Raw genomic sequence first — 17,799 nt, 5'->3', positions numbered from 1 at the left:
GAAAATTTCCTGAATAATTTTGCCATCTTGGATATGAGCTCTTTTCTAAGCACTTAAAAAAAAAAGTCTTTCTAGTTCTACTGACATTTCTTTATCCTTCTCTTAAAAAACAGATAATATATCTACTCAAGTCATCTCAAGTAGCCAGTCATTTGTTTTACTTATTTTGTATATTTTGTTATCCAAGAAAAATATCATATTAATAGCAGCCACCAAAGTTGTCAATTTTCAAGTACCACACTTTGATTTTTTATTTTATTTTTTTGTATTTTTACTTGTTCTTTTTAGTTTTACATGACAGTAGAGTATATTTTGACATGTTTATACAAACGTGAAGTATATCTTATTCTAATTAGGACCCCAGTCTTTAAGTCAAGTTTAAGTTAAGTCAGATTCATTCCACTGTCTTTCCTATTCCTGTTTCTGCTCCCTTCCCTTCATTCCCACATTTTTAATATCTAGAAAAACTAGAGTATTTCTAACAATGATAAAAATCCTGAATTCTAAATTTAATAACTTAAGTACCTTTTTCATGGAACAAAACTATTTATTAGGTTAGTTTCAGGCAAATTATCTAAACTTAAAGATTAAAATTACTTGATCTTAATTTAAATGTGATTTAATTTATTAAGATCATTTGATTTATTTCCTATGGAAAACTATACTTTTAATTGTTATATTAATGAATACGTTAAAGCATTCAAGGACAGGTTTTTAAAAATGTTCTCAAAATGAAAGTAGCTTTACTTTTTACTTTTTTTGGCCAGTTTTTTTTTTCTTTACCACAATTTGGTTTATGTATTCCGTCATACAATTTGAATGAGGATTTCTGAATAAAGTTTTTAGTTAAGTTACCTGTGGTAGAAACAACAGATTTCCAAACAACTAGTAGCTTGTCACTTATATTGCTTTTAAAAAAAATCCTTTAACATATTTTTAAAGCATACTTTTAAACAGATGTACTTTGAAAGTTAAATGGTAATGATTTGATTTATATCATAGTTTATTTAAGAGAACTTTAAAAGGACAGACTAAACATATATTTCTTTTTAAAAAATTGCAATTTTTGGTCATGTGAATGATTCATGTTCAGATTTTAGAAATAGAAAATGTCCTACTAAAGTGCATCATTTTATTTATAACTCCTTAAAATTATAGAGATCTACAGTATAAACAGTAGAGAAAAGAATACTAAACTATTTTAATGTACATTTAAATTTATGGGATTATGTACCATCTTTAAATGTGTGGCTTGAAACCAGGGCACTTCCAACACATAGCTAGCTCATCCTTCTATATGATTATTTTTAAGAACAAATTTAAAATAAATTCTACCAGAGTTACATTGACATGTGACTTCACAAAAAATCTTAGGTCTTCAACCTGAGGACATTTTCTAAAATGAAGGACTCTTGTACGGGAGCATGATCTTGGCATTTGGATGTCATCTCTCCTCATGGAAGCGTAATGCGCTAGTCATCTTTCTGTTCCTGTAACAAAATGCCTGAGATCATCAACTTAAAAAGAAAGAAGTTTAATTTTGGTTCACATTTGGAGGTTTCATTTTATGGTCAGCTGGCTCCATTGTTTTTGGTCCTGTGGTGAAGCAGCACATCATGGTGGGAATTCATGGCAGGGGAAAATGCTCACCTCATAGCAGCCTGGCCGTGAAGCGGGGTGGAGGGAGGGGGAGAAAGGGAGAGAAGGGGTGGGGTCCTACTATATCCTTAAAGCTTCAAGTGCACACCCTCAGGAACAAAACTTCCTCCCACTAGGCCCTACCTCTAAATTTCACCACCTCTCCATATTGCCGTGGGATGTTGACCTAGCCCCTACATGGTTTGGTGGACATTTCACTGCAATTCACAGCAGAGAGAATTCTTAGTCATTAGAATTTGTTTTCCAGTAGGTCAGAAAAAGTCACGTCGTATATAGGGTCATGCAAGTCAGATGCTAATAGCAAAAATACCAAAACTGACCAAGCTTAATTCTTCTAAATTGAATCACAATATTGTCAGCTTCTTTCTTGTGAGGAAGAGTGTCTGGATTTCCAAGGGAGGGAATCCTAACATGGACTTAGGAAAAGGAGTGGAGTAAAGCCAGGGATAGTGAACAGGACAGTATTCTGTGAAAGTCGGAAGAGTGCAGTTGGACATGGGGAGACCACTAGGATCCACCCACTTCTGAAAGTTTCTGAAGGTATCTGAAGTTGCTGATAGAGTTCTGATAGATCACATCTCTCTTTTCTGCTGATACCAGATATGGTTTTGTCATTTTCTTCAATACTCATAACTGCCAACCAACTCAAACTGAAAAACAAAGAAAACCTATTTGTTTTACCAAGTCTAGTAAATTCTCAAAGAAGAAAACATCTTAAAAACTTCCATATAAAACAGCTCCAAGTAAAACACTCAGTAATTAATGATAGTGGATCAATGCCAGTAATCTCAGTAGTTATAATGCCAATAGATTCACTGACATGTTTTTAATAATTTTTTCTTTTAAAAATAAAGAAATTTAGATCTATAAAGAAGGAGAAGGAGGAGGAGAAGGAAGAAGAAGAAGGAAGAAAACATTTTAAGCCCTTGCTTTGTGCCTCATACATCTGAAACCCTTCATATCCACATTGATAAAGGACTTAAATGATGGCTCTAGTGGGTAATTGAGTTGCCCCTGATGGGACAGGGAACCTGTAGTGCCAAGTGTGAGGTTTGCTTATGAGAATGTTATTAGAGTGGACCTAATTTATTATGGCCAAGCCCTCATTCTTCGACTTCCAGTTGGTTACTCTGGAGGGTGATTAAAGGATTGGAAGTATGTTTCTCAGCCTCTTTTTCAACTGATTTCTTCTGATAATGGAATGTGGTTAAAAAAAAATGTGAGCCAGGAGAGCTTCTCTTTGAAAACTTTTTCTAAATGATTATATTTATTAATATTCCTAACACAGATATAATGGTATATTATTAGAAGTTAGTTCAAAATGGAATTGTTTGTATTATTTAATCAAATGATAAATTAGAAAAAAGATTTTAATCTGAAAGCAGTGATTCTTATCAAGGGTTCATGAATCTTGAAAACATTATGCTAAGTAAAAGAATCCATACCAAAAAGGTCATATATTGCATGATTCCATTTATATGAAAGGAGGGCATGAGTGAATTAGGAAGTGATCTGAGAAATACCCAAAATTGTATGCAAAAATTATCTTTGTAAAGATGAGCATTATTTTAAACAGACTCTGTACTTTTGGTTATATTATCATAGAGACTTGTTACCTTCAGATGATTTAAAAGTCACTACCTAAGAGCCTTTTAAAACATTAATTCCCATTCTTTCTCCTCTTTTTATCAATTTTTAGAAATTCTGTCTGTCATCATCAGAGTTTCTGCCCTCTGTCTTGGATTTTTGTAAAAAAACTTGTTAAGTGTATTTTTTAAAAATGATAAAACACTTCTAGCATATGGTTTGATATAGCTTTTTTAGATTTTATGAATATTTTTATTGATTTTTTTAGATATTTATGCCTTTACCACATCTTTAATTTATTTTTGCATAAGTTGTAAGATAGGTTTTAAGTTTATTTTTTTCCATTATGGATAGTTTTTTGAGCTGGTACTAAAAATAAGTAATTCTCAAGCTGTAGTATCATTTATCATGGGTAAATACTTTTATAATATATTACATTTCACAAATATTAGAGTCCATTTTTAGGTTTTGTTTTGTTCCACTGATTTATTTGTTTCTTGTAGCAGTACTATTAATTTAGTTACATTGGTTCTATTATATGTTTTAGCATCTAAAAGGCAAGTCTGCTTATCAGCATTCTTATTTCTTGTGGTCACTTTCAAGAATTATCCTTGTATATATTGTCATTTTATCTAGTTCTGATGAAAACCAGTTCTTTTGGGATTCTAATTGAAATTGCATTAAATTATAAATGTTGAGACAATTGACATTTTTATGATATTAAGCATATCTTTGTATTTGTTCTTGTTTTATGCTCTTAAGTAGATTATATAATTTATTTTCTGTGGGTCCTTTGTCTTTTTTGTTAAATTTTATTTCTAAGTGTTTTATAAGTATGGATCCTATTGTTATAGAAGCAAATATTTTCCCATTACTATCTTTAGCCTCCCCTTCACCTCTACTCCTGGTCTGGGAACTAGAGAGACTCTTGATTTTTACATAATTTTCTTGGCTGCATTTCCTAACTCTATTAAGAGACTCTCTCAGGCTTTCTAGGTAAAAATCATAGTGCCAGGAAAAAGCAGGATTGAAGACATTCAAGATCATTGGAATTAGGCAAATATAAACCAAATGAATAGCATATTATAATTTTTTTCCATCAAACTTCAAAAATTCAATCTGTTAGTTCATTGTTAATGGAATTATGGGGCAAAGAGTCTTCTGTGACAGGTTTGTAAATGTGAATTGGCACAGACTTTGCAAACATCTATTCAAATGGAAAATGCATATGTCCTTCAACCTGATAATACCACTCCAAAGACTAGCCATATAAGTCAAAGTGCTAGAATATAAGGATATATAAGAAGAGACATTATTATAACCTTGTTCATAGCAGGGGAAAAAACTGAGGAGAAAAGATACACAAGGTATAATTTGGATACACACACTTTAGACTATTAGATACCCAATAGAGAGAATGAATTATTATTGCCAGAGAAGTTGGCTTTGAGGACAAGAGAGGCCAGTAGGTAATAGAGGTCACTGGTGGTGGGGAAGTAGGGAGAGTTAAAGGAGGCTAAAAAAAGGGGGTGGGGGGATGCATTTATGAGGATTTGACAAAAATTTCTTAAACAAGACACCCAAAGTAGCAAGCTTAAGGAAAGAATTTCATGTTTGATCACATTAAAATTAAGAAATTTTAAACATGTATTTATCATATGACCCAATTTTAGACTTTTGGACTTTTATCCTAGGAAAGAGTGTAAACATCTTCATCCCAAAACCTGTATACAAATAAATGTTCATAGGAACTCATAGCTATCAGTTATAATAGCCAAAACCAGAAATCAGGCCAAATGTCCTTCCCTATATGAATGGTTAAGCAACTGTGGTACATTGATATTGTGGGAATCTACTCAGCAATGAAAAGGAATAAACTTTGTGAGTGTGTGTTGGAATTAAACCTAGTGCCTTGTGTATGCTAAGCAAACACTGTACTACTGAGCCACACTCCCAACCCAGGAGTGAACTATTGATATACACAATAATTTGAATGAGTCCTGAGGGGATTATACAGAATGAAAAAAAGCCAATCTCAAAAAGTTGACACCTAAATGAATTCATTAATATTAGTATTCATTTTTCTTTCCTCTTTGGTATTGGAGGCCTCATGCATGCTACTGAGTTACGTCTCTATCCCTATTTAAATTTTATTTGAAATAAGATCTTGCTAAATTATTCATGCTGGCCTCAAACTTGCGATCCTCCTTCCTCAGCCTCCCAAGTAGCTAGGTTATAGGCATCTTCCACTGTGTCCAGCTATATAACATGCTTGAAATAAAATTATAAAGATGAAGAACAGATTAATGAGTGCCAGGGAGAAGGGATTGGAAAATGGATGAAGAGAGATAGCTGTGTCCCTTTGTATCATGAGAGATCCTTGTGATGGAATAGTTATGTATATTGGCTGTTTTAATGTGAATGTGGTCATGTGGATCTGCATATGTGATAAAATTGCATGGAACTGAACACACACACATATACACATGAATACATATCTAACTGATGAAATTCATTGTCAGTTTGGCTGAATTTTATCATTGTCAATGCAGTCATCTAGAATATTATCACTAGGGGAAACTGGGTCTTTATTACATCTTACACTGCATTTGAATACAATTATCTCAAAGTATAAAATAAAAAGTGAGAAGAATGGCTTAAAGTCTTAAAATGGAAAAAAAAATAGATGAAGGGCAAAGAAGAGCAAATGCTAACCTGGCAATAAATAATTTGAAGATTGATTTTCCCAGTTGAATCAGGGAACAGGAATAAAAGAATAACAAAATAAAAATAAACATTATGATTATTTTTAAGTTAAATATAAATACATGGTATAAAGGCCAGCTTACCTCATGTTTGTCTGTTTGCAAGTAAATATTGTCTAGAATTAATTGCAGTAGAAGCTTTAATATTTTTTAGTTTCTGTTGGGGATATTTTTACTAGTTCATTATTACATAATTAGGCCAATGTGTGCAATATTCTGTTCATGTCCTAAAGCCACCTTTTGTTCTTAAAGGTAATTTTTTCCCTCAAATTCCTTTCTTTGTTAAGTTGAAATATGATGTACACACCATAAAATTGCTGTTTTAAAGGTTACAATTCAGGGGGTTTCAGTGTATTTACAAGGTTTTGCAACCATGAATATTTTTTCACCCCAAAGTATAATACTGTACCCGTTAGCATTCATTTCCCATTGCTCCCTCCTTGTAGCCCATGACAATCTCTTATCTACTTTCTGTCTTCCTGGATTTGCCCATTCTGAACATTTCATACAGATGGAGCTATACAATATGTGGCATACAGAGTAAGGATGATTTAACACATGTCAAGCTGGGCACTGTGACACATGCCTATAATCTCAGCTACTCAGGACACTGAGGCAGGAAGATCACAAGTTTGAAGCCAGCCTGGGCAACATAGCAAGACCCCATCTTAAAAAAAAAAAAGTGTCAACAAGTGTATGGATCTTGTTTAGTCTAGACTCAAACTGTGAAAATATTATTAATGAGTTAACTGAGGAAATTGAACACTGACTACAAAATTGATACTAGAATATTATTAAATTTTTAAGCATAATGAATTATGTGTAGGTATCTCTTCAAAAAGAATCTTTTAGAGATATATACTGAAATATTTCCTTATGAAATGATATGTTGTCTGTGGTTTCTTCCAAAGTAATTCAGGGTTGGTGATAGTATGTGGGGATACAGACAAGCAGAGTTGATCATGTGAAAATGATGGTTTGAAATAGGGTTGTTGGGTATGCTACTGGACCAGGTCCATTTTGTCTCCCATGCAATATGTCAATCACTGAGATGAGTTTTTAGAAAAAGAAAGAATTTATTAACTGGTAACCATGGGTGGAGATGGGAAAGCAAGTTTCAAATCTGCCTCTCCAAGGGTCAGATTTGTGGCTGTTTATGGGCTGAGGTGCGGGAAAGGTGATTTAGAGTTTAAGAAGTCATCAAGGGTCAGGGCATGGGTCATCAAGCTGTATCAGGTGTTACCATCATGACCCACATATGGAATGGATCTCTAAAACTGGTAATTTTAAAAATTCAACTAAATACAGCAACTATGAGCAGGTGAAGCAGGTTAACTCTAGATGATTTATTTAGGTTTTTCCTCAGTTTAGTTACATGGACCCACTTTTCTTTTCTCTCTCCTTTTGGATATTTGAAATTTTCTGTAATAAAACTTTTTTTAATGTCTGAGGGAATAGCTGGTCTCTTTAGATGCTCTCAATAATATATGTTCAGTTATGATGTTTCCAACAGGCTAATTGGTAGGGTGGGTTCTCTCCTTTTTTTTTTTTTTTTTTTTTAAGCAGGGATTAAGTTGCAGCAACATTTGATTCACATGTGGAAGTCAAAATTTTAGTGAGTAAAATTGTGCTCACCAGGTACTGTGTTTTTTGTATGGTTGATATTATAGTCAAAGTCTCCATATTTTTATTTTATTGAGCATAATAAGGTCAAGAGTTTTGTTTTACCAAATGGGTTCTCTCCTTAATGAACACACTCCCAGTCTTATTCCTACATTCTAAGTCACTGGTGTCTTGCAGTAAAACAGGTATTTATTTATTTTAAAAATCTCTTATTTTTTGGCAAGAGTTAATACATTTAATTATGAGATTGTCTTATGATATCTTACTAAAGTAGAACCGTTTTCCTACACTTTTTGATGTAGGGGAGATTTGTCTTGACAGGCTTAGAGTTCTTACCAGCAAAGTTCAAAAGGCATAGTTTTTCGGAGTTGTGTACCTAAATTCCATCTTTCAAGAGCACTTTAATTCAAAGAGTATTAAAGACCAGTGTTGACCTTTGTGATTTGAAAAGGTCAAAACTTTCCTTTTAAAATTTTTTGAGAAAATTGTCTTAAGGACACAGTTTATTACTTAATGAACCTGATATTAAAATTTATATAAATTTTATCTGAAAAATGTACATACCTACACTACTTATAAATTTCAGTATATTTAATATTTTAATTAAATATAAATTAAAATATTTAATACAACAGATGCACCAACACATTTAGTTATTTCAGAATTTTATGTTCTTGAGAATGGCTTATAAAATTTTTAAAAATTTTGCTTACTTGTACAGCTTATATATTAAATAGTTGCTTATTAATGATTCTAGTATTAAATTATCATTTGCTTGTTTTGCTGTTTTGAGAGCTCAAATTAATGGGCTTATCATTATTGCAACTTTTAAAGTGAATTTATAAAATCTACAGATATGAACACTGTATTTCAATATCTTTAATAGTCTATTTGCCTTCCTTTTTTTACAATTTTTTTTAGTTGTAAATACTTTTATTTGTTTATTTTTTTGTGGTGCTGGGGATCCAACCAGCAGTGCCTCACACATGCTAGGCAAGCGCTCTACCACTGAGCCACAACCCCACCTCTAGGCTACTGGCTTTCTTTGGTTCATCTAGGACTGAAAACTCCACATCATCTACTAAAAGATGAGAAACATGAGATTTAAGTGAATGTTTCCATCTCAAGTTCTCCCATATTGTATCATTTTTCTTCTTTATATAGTATGTTGGACCTTTAAATATTTTAATTTTTAGTACTGAATTGTTATATAATATATATTTGACATTTTAGTGTGTTACATTAAATGACCCTCATATTTTCTAAAAGTCTATATCACCTTCTATTTTCTCAGGTTATTTTCTTGATATTGATTGGTTTGATTCAGTCTCAATTTCACTGTTTTTGTTAGAAGTGGTAGAAAGTGACTTTTTGTCTCCTTCACGTTGCCTCTTTTAAAGGAGATAGGCCATAGTTGCTTCTCTAGGGAATTTTCTCGAGGCAGAACTTTAGAAACAAGGATGGTATGTCCTCTGCTTGCATTTTGGTCGCTTAGACTTAAGGTCATTTGGCTGACAGTTCTGACTTCTTAGGAAAGCTTTTCCTTCCCAGGAAATCACGGAAATAGGTTTCAATTGATGTCTAGTTCATCGTTCCTTTTGAAGTATCCTTCTGGTTGGTGAACAGTGGAAGAGTACTGAGTTAGGTTTAATAACCTATGATGTCTTTGGAAGAAAGCCATAAGTAATCCAGATTTTGCCTTGTGTTTCTTAAAGTGCCTGAATCATTGACAGACATCGTACTGATATTTGAGCCATGGGTGGATAGTTGAGGCAGATACCTTGGGCTTTGTCAACACACATGCCCTGAACTCCACATGACCACTTTGATGATCATTTTAAGATAAACTGAATTTTAAGTGCCTAAGGCCTGGGCTGATAAAATTTAAGCATATGTTGTTATAAAGAACATGTTACGTGATGACAAACGATGATACCTCTTGTCAAAATATTTATTTGTATAATTTATCTTTTAGTATATTACTACCAAAAGTGAAAGAAAATGATGAGGACTTTGTATTCCAGCAGGCCCCTCCACAGGTGGCACAGCCCACCTCATCCCTGGGGACTCTTACTGAAGCTCTGCAGCTTGACCCACCTGGGTTAGATCTTGGAGATTCCCAGAAGACCTCCAAGGGGCATTCACAGTCCTGGGCAGTGTCCAGTGGCCTTTGCTGAGAAAAAATAAAAACCTTTTTTACTGTACTTAAAAAAAAAAAAATTCAGAATGAAAGTAACTTTGGTGTAGATGGGGGGATGTCTAGGTTAAAAATTCTAAACACTTAAATTATTTCTTAAACATACAAATGTAAATGAAAAAAAGTCAGTAGAAAGTTAATATGTGAGTGCATCTACAGAAATGCAATTTTGAGGCAGCTTTCTAATCTTTTTCCTAAATGAGCCTACAAAGTTAGAGAAATCCACTCATGTCTGATCTAAGAATAAAAATACTAAGAGTGGCAGAAGTAAGTGTTATAATAAATATAAATATGATATTAGGCAGGTTAGACACAAGGTTCTCAAAAGAAATCATACCTTAGTGGCTCTTGCAAGATGAGTGGAGGTTCATGAGGAAAGAGAGTAGCCTTGCAGGCCCAGAAGACTGTATATGCCATACAGAGCACGCAGAAATGGAAAGTAACAACATGGTGGAGGGCATAAGAAAGTAGGTGGAGAGTGAACTTGGGAGTCAACTGTGACAGAAGGAAGTTTGACTTTTTGAAAAGACAGCAGAAATTTTGAGAATGCTATATAATGAGCAAAACCACAGAGATTAATAGTCAGTCAATATAAAATAATAATTTTTAAAACACAGAGAAGCATATACACAATGGAATATTACTCAGCCATAAAGAAGAATGAAATTATGGCATTTGCCAGTAAATGGATGGAACTGGAGACTATAATGCTAAGTGAAATAAACTAATCCCAAAAAACCAAAGACCACTGTTCTCTCTGATATGCAGATGCTGACTCACAATAGGTGGGGGTGGGGGAGTGGGGGTGGAGGTCCACTGGGTAATGGGGGCAAGGGAGGGAGGATGGGAATGGGAAAGACAGTAGAATAAATCAGACATGACTTTCCTATGTTCATATATGAATAAATACATGACCAGTGTAATTCCACATCCTGTACAACCACAAGAATAGGAAGTTATACTCCATATATGTATGTATGTCAAAATACATTCTACTGCCATGTATAACCAAAAAAAAAAAAAAAACAGAGAAGACAAACATGCCCTTGCTGAAATTAGATCATTTTTAGGAAAGTGAGCAGTGACCATTCCTGTTCAGCTTACCAGCAAATGCTTCAGAGGCTGTTTAACTCTGCCACCCACATCAGAAATAAATTAGCATAATAAACAACCTGATTGGTGTTGTGGCTGTGTGGAACTGGTACTGTTTGTCATGACTCTTCCTACAAAGCTCTAAAATCCATTATGGCCTTCATCACTGATGCCCCTTAAACCTCCACTAGTCACCACTGATTTGGGTTGGGCAAAGGTAGCTTTGCAGAGATGAGTTTATGGAGATGGCAAAAGAATATATGCATCTTTATAAAACAAGTATAAAACATTATATATATGGTTATATATTTCTCTTAAAAATTAGGAAGTGGTAGGAGACACTTCAGTAGGGGATCAGGCAAGAAATAGATAGATAAGTGGAAGAATCGAAAGCCTAAGACTTGTATTATTCTTTTTTGATGGGTGGGGGAAGATACTGGGGATTGAACTCAGGGACACTCAACCACTGAGCCACATCCCCAACCCTATTTTGTATTGTATTTAGAGATAGGGTCTCACTGAGATGCTGAGGGCCTCGATGTTTCTGAGGCTGGCTATGAACCCATAGTTCTCCTGTCTCAGTGTCCTGAGCTGCTGGGATTACAGATGTGCACCACTGTGCCTGGCTGTATTATTCTTATTATGTTATTTTCTCATTATTTCCTGATTTTTCTTTTTACTATCTAGTAAAAAGAAAGGAGGCAGAAAACCAGGATTCTAGGCCCACCTTTATCACTTTCTACACCTCTGCCTCGTCTCAGACAAGTCCCTTGACTTCAATTTCCTGATCTCTCAAATGAAAGGATTTTCAAATGGGCTCCACAGGATATAACAGAGCCGCTTCAAGGGCCACTCTGGAAGATGAAGGAGGCCTGCTGCCAATGCTGCCCTTCAAACAGAGCAGCTTTGCTTTTATTTGTATTGTAAGTTGGAGCTGTTACAAGATTTAAAAAAAAAAAAAAAAAAAAAAAAGGATTCTTTACTTTTCACAAGTTTGAAAATCACTGAACTAGTATTTCACAAGGGCCTGTCTGGCTTAGAAATCATTTCGACATCTGTACAGTGGGAATAACTTAAGTTGTTGAGGTGTGAACAAGATATTCCACGTAGAGCAGAGCATATAGAACATAGGAATCACCGCAATGTGTTAGCCATTATTCCCCACCTCCCTGCCAACAGATCCCACAAAGATAAGTGCTTTTGCTATGACTCTTATGCATTGGGTAAGAAATGGTGGCCTGAGAATTGCCTAATCCATCTGCTTTGTACTACCAACATTATAAAAATGTCTTGGACATTTTCTTTGTAAAATTTTAATACATTTTATTTTTGTACATTGCATTTTTTTCTCCCACAACTGAAAGTTTTCTTCTTCTAGATCAGATTTGAAAAATAGTTACATTGCATTTATCAGAGTCAATGTGTTGGTGTTCCAGGCTTGCCAGCTCCTGGGAAAGTGACATCAGTGTCCACTCATTAACCTTGCCTGCTGCAACCTGTTTGGAGCTGCTGTTGATACTATCAAGGAGTAATGCCATCCTGCCACCATCCCTTCGCCAAATGAATTCATTTCAGGTAAGGGATACTCTTTATTAGAGTGTGATTTCTCATTTTAACTTGTAATTGTTTTTTCAAGGATCCTTCACAGGAGATAGCCCAAGAAAATTCATATTTTCAAATAGTAGTAATAATAACATAATGCATGTGTTACAGTGCCTCATTTTAAGTAATGAACAAATGGAGACTCAGAACTGATTAGGGAGTTGCCTAGCAGTGGCAGAACCCAAGGCTTGTTCTCTGAACCTCCATTTTTATTGCCTCTTATAGAAAAAAACAAGAAGATGTGGCAACAACACTTGCAGATGCCACTTCCCTCCTCTAAGCTTTGCCCTAGAGCAAGGATATTCAACCTTTACTATTGACTTTACTGATGTCAGCTGCCTGAAATCAAAATCTTTAACCTGGATAGTATCTTCCCTACTCCCATTTCCCTCTCTCTCCTCTTTTAGCACTTCCCACTCCCCTGGATATTTAATTGTGCTCCTGGTACAATGCAGTGCTGCATGTAGATTTACCAGTACGATGATCAGCAGGAAGACTCTCTTCTTAATAGCCATCTAATTGTCTGAGAAGGCAAATGAGAATTAAGATGTTAAGCCAGCACAGTGGCACATGCCTGTGATCCAAGCATCTTGGGAGGCTGAAACAGTAGGATCTCAAGTTTGAGGCCAGCCTCAGCAACTTAGCAAGGCCCTCAGCAATTTACTGCAACCCTTTCTGAAAATGGTGATGTGGCTCAGTGGTTAAGCATTCCTGGGTTCAATCTCCAGTACCAAAAAAATAAAATAAAATTAAGATGTTAACTAGTGGCCTAACTTGTGGCCCTGTAGATACTGAGTATAATTGAACACATCTGTGACTCATGACAATGGAAAAGTAATCACAAGTCTTCAGATGCTTATAGGAAGGCCACATGCATTTCTGAGAAAGAATAAATATGGTTCTGCTTCTGGAAAGTTGCTGACATATACTAAGGTAACTTAAAGAGCAGTAAATATTATTTGATGTATCTCTAGTATGTGGTCAAATGAGACATCTAAGATTTTCCTAGGAATTACATCTCAGGAAATTGATTTAAAAAATAGCTGCTTCAATTTAATTTATGCCCATAATCTCTTAGAAATCTGTTGCATTGGTTGTTTCTATGATTTTCTGCCTGTTTCTTAGCTTGGGCCCTGACAAAAAGTTCAGTCTTTGGCCTTAGCATGCCTATTTGTATTTGGTGTTACTCGATCAGCTTCAATCCTGGACTCTTCATCAAAAGGACCTGAAGGGACACCTTCTTGTTGTGGGGGAGAGGAAAATGAGATCCAAAAGGATGAAGTGAGTTGACCTCAGAATACCTGGTGGATTAGAGACTGCACTGAACTCACCAGGCCTGTGCTAGGGTTGCTCCACCTGCCATGCAACTACAGTGCTTACTAAAGTCTTGGGAGCTGGGGGCACGGGGTGTGAGTGGTGGATGGAGGCAGGATATATCTACTGGGTACATCCACATATGTACCCTTATTTTATAGTAATTTATAATTCTTTATTTGTATACTTCCTTGAATTAGAAATGATTTAAAATTATGTGATATCAATCCACATTTCTTCTAAGTTTTACTCCATGGATTAAATAGTGCATAACACAAAAGTTTATGTAAGGCCACAAAGTTTAATGGAGGGAATTACAAGAAACTTAACAGTAGTTATTTTGGGGGAGTGAAGCTGGAAGACTATTATTTTTTATTTCCCTGTCTCTCTTATGTACTGTTAGAAAACTTTATACCAGGGGTAATCGAGCAGCCAGAGAGATGACTCTGACTTCGAGGAGTTTATGGCATATTGGGGGAGATAAGGTAGTCGTCCGTGTGTGATAGAAATTGAGAGTACTTTTATTACAAAGTAACCTCAACACAAGTGTTAAAGATACTAAAAGCAAAAGAGTAATCTAAACCAAGTTTGAGGGATTTGAGAAGAGGGCTAACCTGTATTTCTTCTCCATGAGACAGAAAATGTCTTGTCCTCTGTAAGTGCCCTCCCAGTCTCATGTAAACACAGGTGCATGAAAGCCCCTGTAATTGGTGGCATCAGTATGCTCTCAGCATCTTTAATCAGAGGAGCTCCTAAGCAGTTTGGATGTTAACTGCTCATTGTCCTCTCTTGGTGATTGTACTGCATCTGAGTTTAGGCTGTTTGCTGAATGTTATTGTCAGGAGCACATACACTGGATTGAGAAATATAGAGAAAATTGGCAGAATCTTATGAGGAATGTCTGCTAAAGTTTCATCTCTGCTCTTACCCCTGGAAAGATGTATTTTTATCAGGGACACTCCAGGAGTCAGCTTCCCTATGCAGGTCTTCACTCTAGACAAAGGATCAGTTAAAATGAGGAAGGTGTCTTTAGGGATTTGGAAGAGATGCTCTGCCTTTCCATCTTTGTGACACCTACTTAATCATTTATTATAATTGCAAGAAGTAGGGACACTATTTGCCTATATTTGAGATTTATTTTTTTAATTGGAAACTCACTTTCATGTACATTTTTTTTAAAGAGCTATTTTGGCAAGAGCTGTAAAGTAGTAGAATGACACTTGTTACAGATACTATCTTTACATTTCCAATTCTCTTACTTTTCAGGCTGAGGTATTCACTGTGAGCAATTCTACTTTCTCTGCAAAGCTGTTATTTTAGGATTCGGATGCCACTCCTGCTGGAGTTGTTATTATTGCCAAATCCCAAGGGGAAGGGTTTATCTTATTAATGAGAGCTATTAACATATATGAAATTTTGCCTTCTTGAATTACTCTATAACATTTCTCAGGCCAACAGGGATAGCTTTTGGTGGTAGTATTATAATTTTAGCTTCTACTCGGTTACAGCACTGTAGTATCCCTAGTGTGACTATCAGCAAACAGAATGCAGGATTTGGTTCAGAATCCCTGACATATTGCTGAGTGCATACGTACTGTAGTTGTTGCAGCTTCAAGAAGAGGGATGGACTTATCATTCCTCATGTCATACTTATTCTTCCATGGCTTCCTATTGCAATGAGAATAAAATACAAACTCTTTATCTTGGCCTGTGAGGATGGGCACCATCTGGCCCTGCCTCCCTTTCTAGCCTCTTCTCTTACTTTCTCTTCTTGTCCTTTACTCTGATCTAGTCACACTCACTAGCCTTTTTCCCCCTTCCCTATCACAGGCTGGTTCTGGCTGTAGCATCTGTGCACTGGCTGTTGGCTCTGCTTTGAGGAGACTATTCTGTATGAGGTCTTCACATGGCTGGCTTCATATTGTCCTGCAGGTCTCAGCTCAGGTGTCTCCACTCCCAAGAGGCGTAACCTGTCTCCTTCACTGAATCCCTTTCTCCCAGTCACCATTACTTTATAACTTTCACTTTTTTTTTTTTTTTGCTTAGTACTTTTATAATTTGAAATGATTGGATTCATTTATTTGTCTTTTTCCATGACTAAAGTGTGTCTATATGAGAACAGGGAGTACCTATTTTTGTTCAATATTGCACCTACAGAACTCAGAGCAGTGCCTGTATGTAGAGAGCAGTTGAAAAATGCTGGATGACTAGATGACTGGATAGATGCAAATTGGCATGGCCATGGGGCACCCTAGACTGAGCTGGAGGGAAGCAGAGGCATGAGTAGCATAAATTCAAGGACAGAAGCTTCAGCCCTATTTCTACTGGAACAAGGCTAGACTCAAGGTAAGGTCTAAATTTGAGATATTTCAATAAGTTTGAGCAAAGGTGGGTATAGGCATTGAAATTGCAGCCTGGGGCTTTGTACAAATGAGAAAGACTTGATGAAAAGTTTAGCCCTTAGAAAGATCTGGCAAGTCAGACCAGCGAAGTGCCTGGCATGTAGCACAGGGCTCCTTGGGCATTGCAGATCACAGCAGCAGAAATGGGTCAAGCTTTGATGCCAGAAACCAAGGCAGAGGGGTATCAGAGGGCTTCCATGGAGTGGGCAGAAGGCTTCTTTGGAGTAGGCAGCTTGCAGGCTGGCATGACCATTACTGTTACTACTAGTTTATTCCCCTCTGCATGCTTCAGAATTCTAGGGTGAGGAAGTACAAGGTCATTTCCATATCCATGTTGATGGGCAACTCTGGTTCCTAACCTGAAGTCCTTTGAGGACAGCTTTGAATCTGATAGGGCCTCTGACTAGAAGGTAGTACTTGAAGAGAAATCATGTTGGAACCAGGACTGGGCAACAGCTGCTGGTTATCATGGTAACTGCATTTTCCCTAGAATTCTACCCTATTAGGGCTAGAAGGACTAGCTACTCTACTGACAGGGAAACATACAGAGGAAAGTTAAATAGACATTAGAGACTAAAACTGACTTGTCAGTAGTGCTTTTTATGATACAGAGGGTGCTAACTTCTTTTTGGGGGTTGAAATAAGATCTTCTTTCTGTACTAGCACTTCTCTATTCCATGGAACACATGTTCCTTAGGATGCTATTAGTTGTTATAAAAATAGATATTAATCATCAGACTAATGAAATTAGAATAGCTAAAATTTATGGAGTCTTTTCTGTATTCTAGGTACTTTTCTCTATGATTTTCACCTATTAGCTCATTTCATTTTCAAGACATCTTCATAAAGAAGATATATTATTATTCTCATTTCACATGTATAAAACTGAGCCAGAGGATAAACTTGCCCAAGCTCACACAGAGCTAGTAAGTGGAGGGACACGAGGTACAAAGCCTGGTTCTAGAATTTCCCATTCTTAACCACTGGATAATTCTGCTTCTTTTAATAAGTTTGGTTAAATGAAGTTATAATTTTTAAAATATAAGATTTTTTTTAGGGTGTTTCATGTGCTTAAAGGCAGGGTGACACTATTGCTGGAGGGATATGGGAAATATTATTTCCCAAATGTACTTGGCATCAGAGAGAATTGTTCTAGGGGAATTGTATGGAACTGATGTTTTGTTCAAATGGGGAGACAGTGTTCTGACCCACCTCTATAAAGATTTGGGTGACCAACACAGAATACTCTTCTGTACATTCTTGGAGGCAGGCTTGCTCATTTCTGCAGTTTCAGGGCTGATTGCCATGAGGATACCATTTCTTTCTTTAGTTACTAGTCAGGGCCACTTTGGTCCAAATGGTACAATAGGAAAGAGATCTCCCTTTGACATTCTTTTTTGGTACACACAGAATCAGGCCAGAGGCCCAGAAAGTGCCTGAATGGGTTTTGCCTTCCCACCCTGCACCTGCCCACAGGTCTATTTCAACTGGTTCTCCTCCAACTTAAACACTGTGTAGCTAGGTATTAGCATGGCAAAGGCTCTCCTAATAATTTGAC

At 36.0% G+C, this 17,799-nt stretch overlaps 1 protein-coding gene across 3 annotated transcripts in view; it reads left to right on the top strand.

Annotated features, from left to right (window-relative positions):
- Ube3d (ubiquitin protein ligase E3D) overlaps positions 1–17,799 on the top strand; it is a 144,375-nt gene that overhangs the window by 66,948 nt on the left and 59,628 nt on the right. For 2 of the 3 annotated variants that reach the window (XM_015498974.2, XM_048802434.1), the window contains exon 9: positions 12,360–12,498. In XM_015498974.2, the coding sequence (XP_015354460.1) occupies positions 12,360–12,498 (139 nt within the window). Of the gene's footprint in view, positions 1–12,359; positions 12,499–15,996; positions 16,186–17,799 lie in introns of all 3 variants that reach the window. The other variant, XR_007347349.1, reaches the window with a different exon arrangement.

The sequence above is a fragment of the Marmota marmota genome, unplaced genomic scaffold (assembly GCF_001458135.2).
Source record: "Marmota marmota marmota unplaced genomic scaffold, marMar, whole genome shotgun sequence".
In the NCBI taxonomy this organism is placed as follows: domain Eukaryota; kingdom Metazoa; phylum Chordata; class Mammalia; order Rodentia; family Sciuridae; genus Marmota; species Marmota marmota.
Note: the sequence above shows the minus strand (reverse complement) of the source record. Positions and strands in the feature narration are given on the sequence as shown.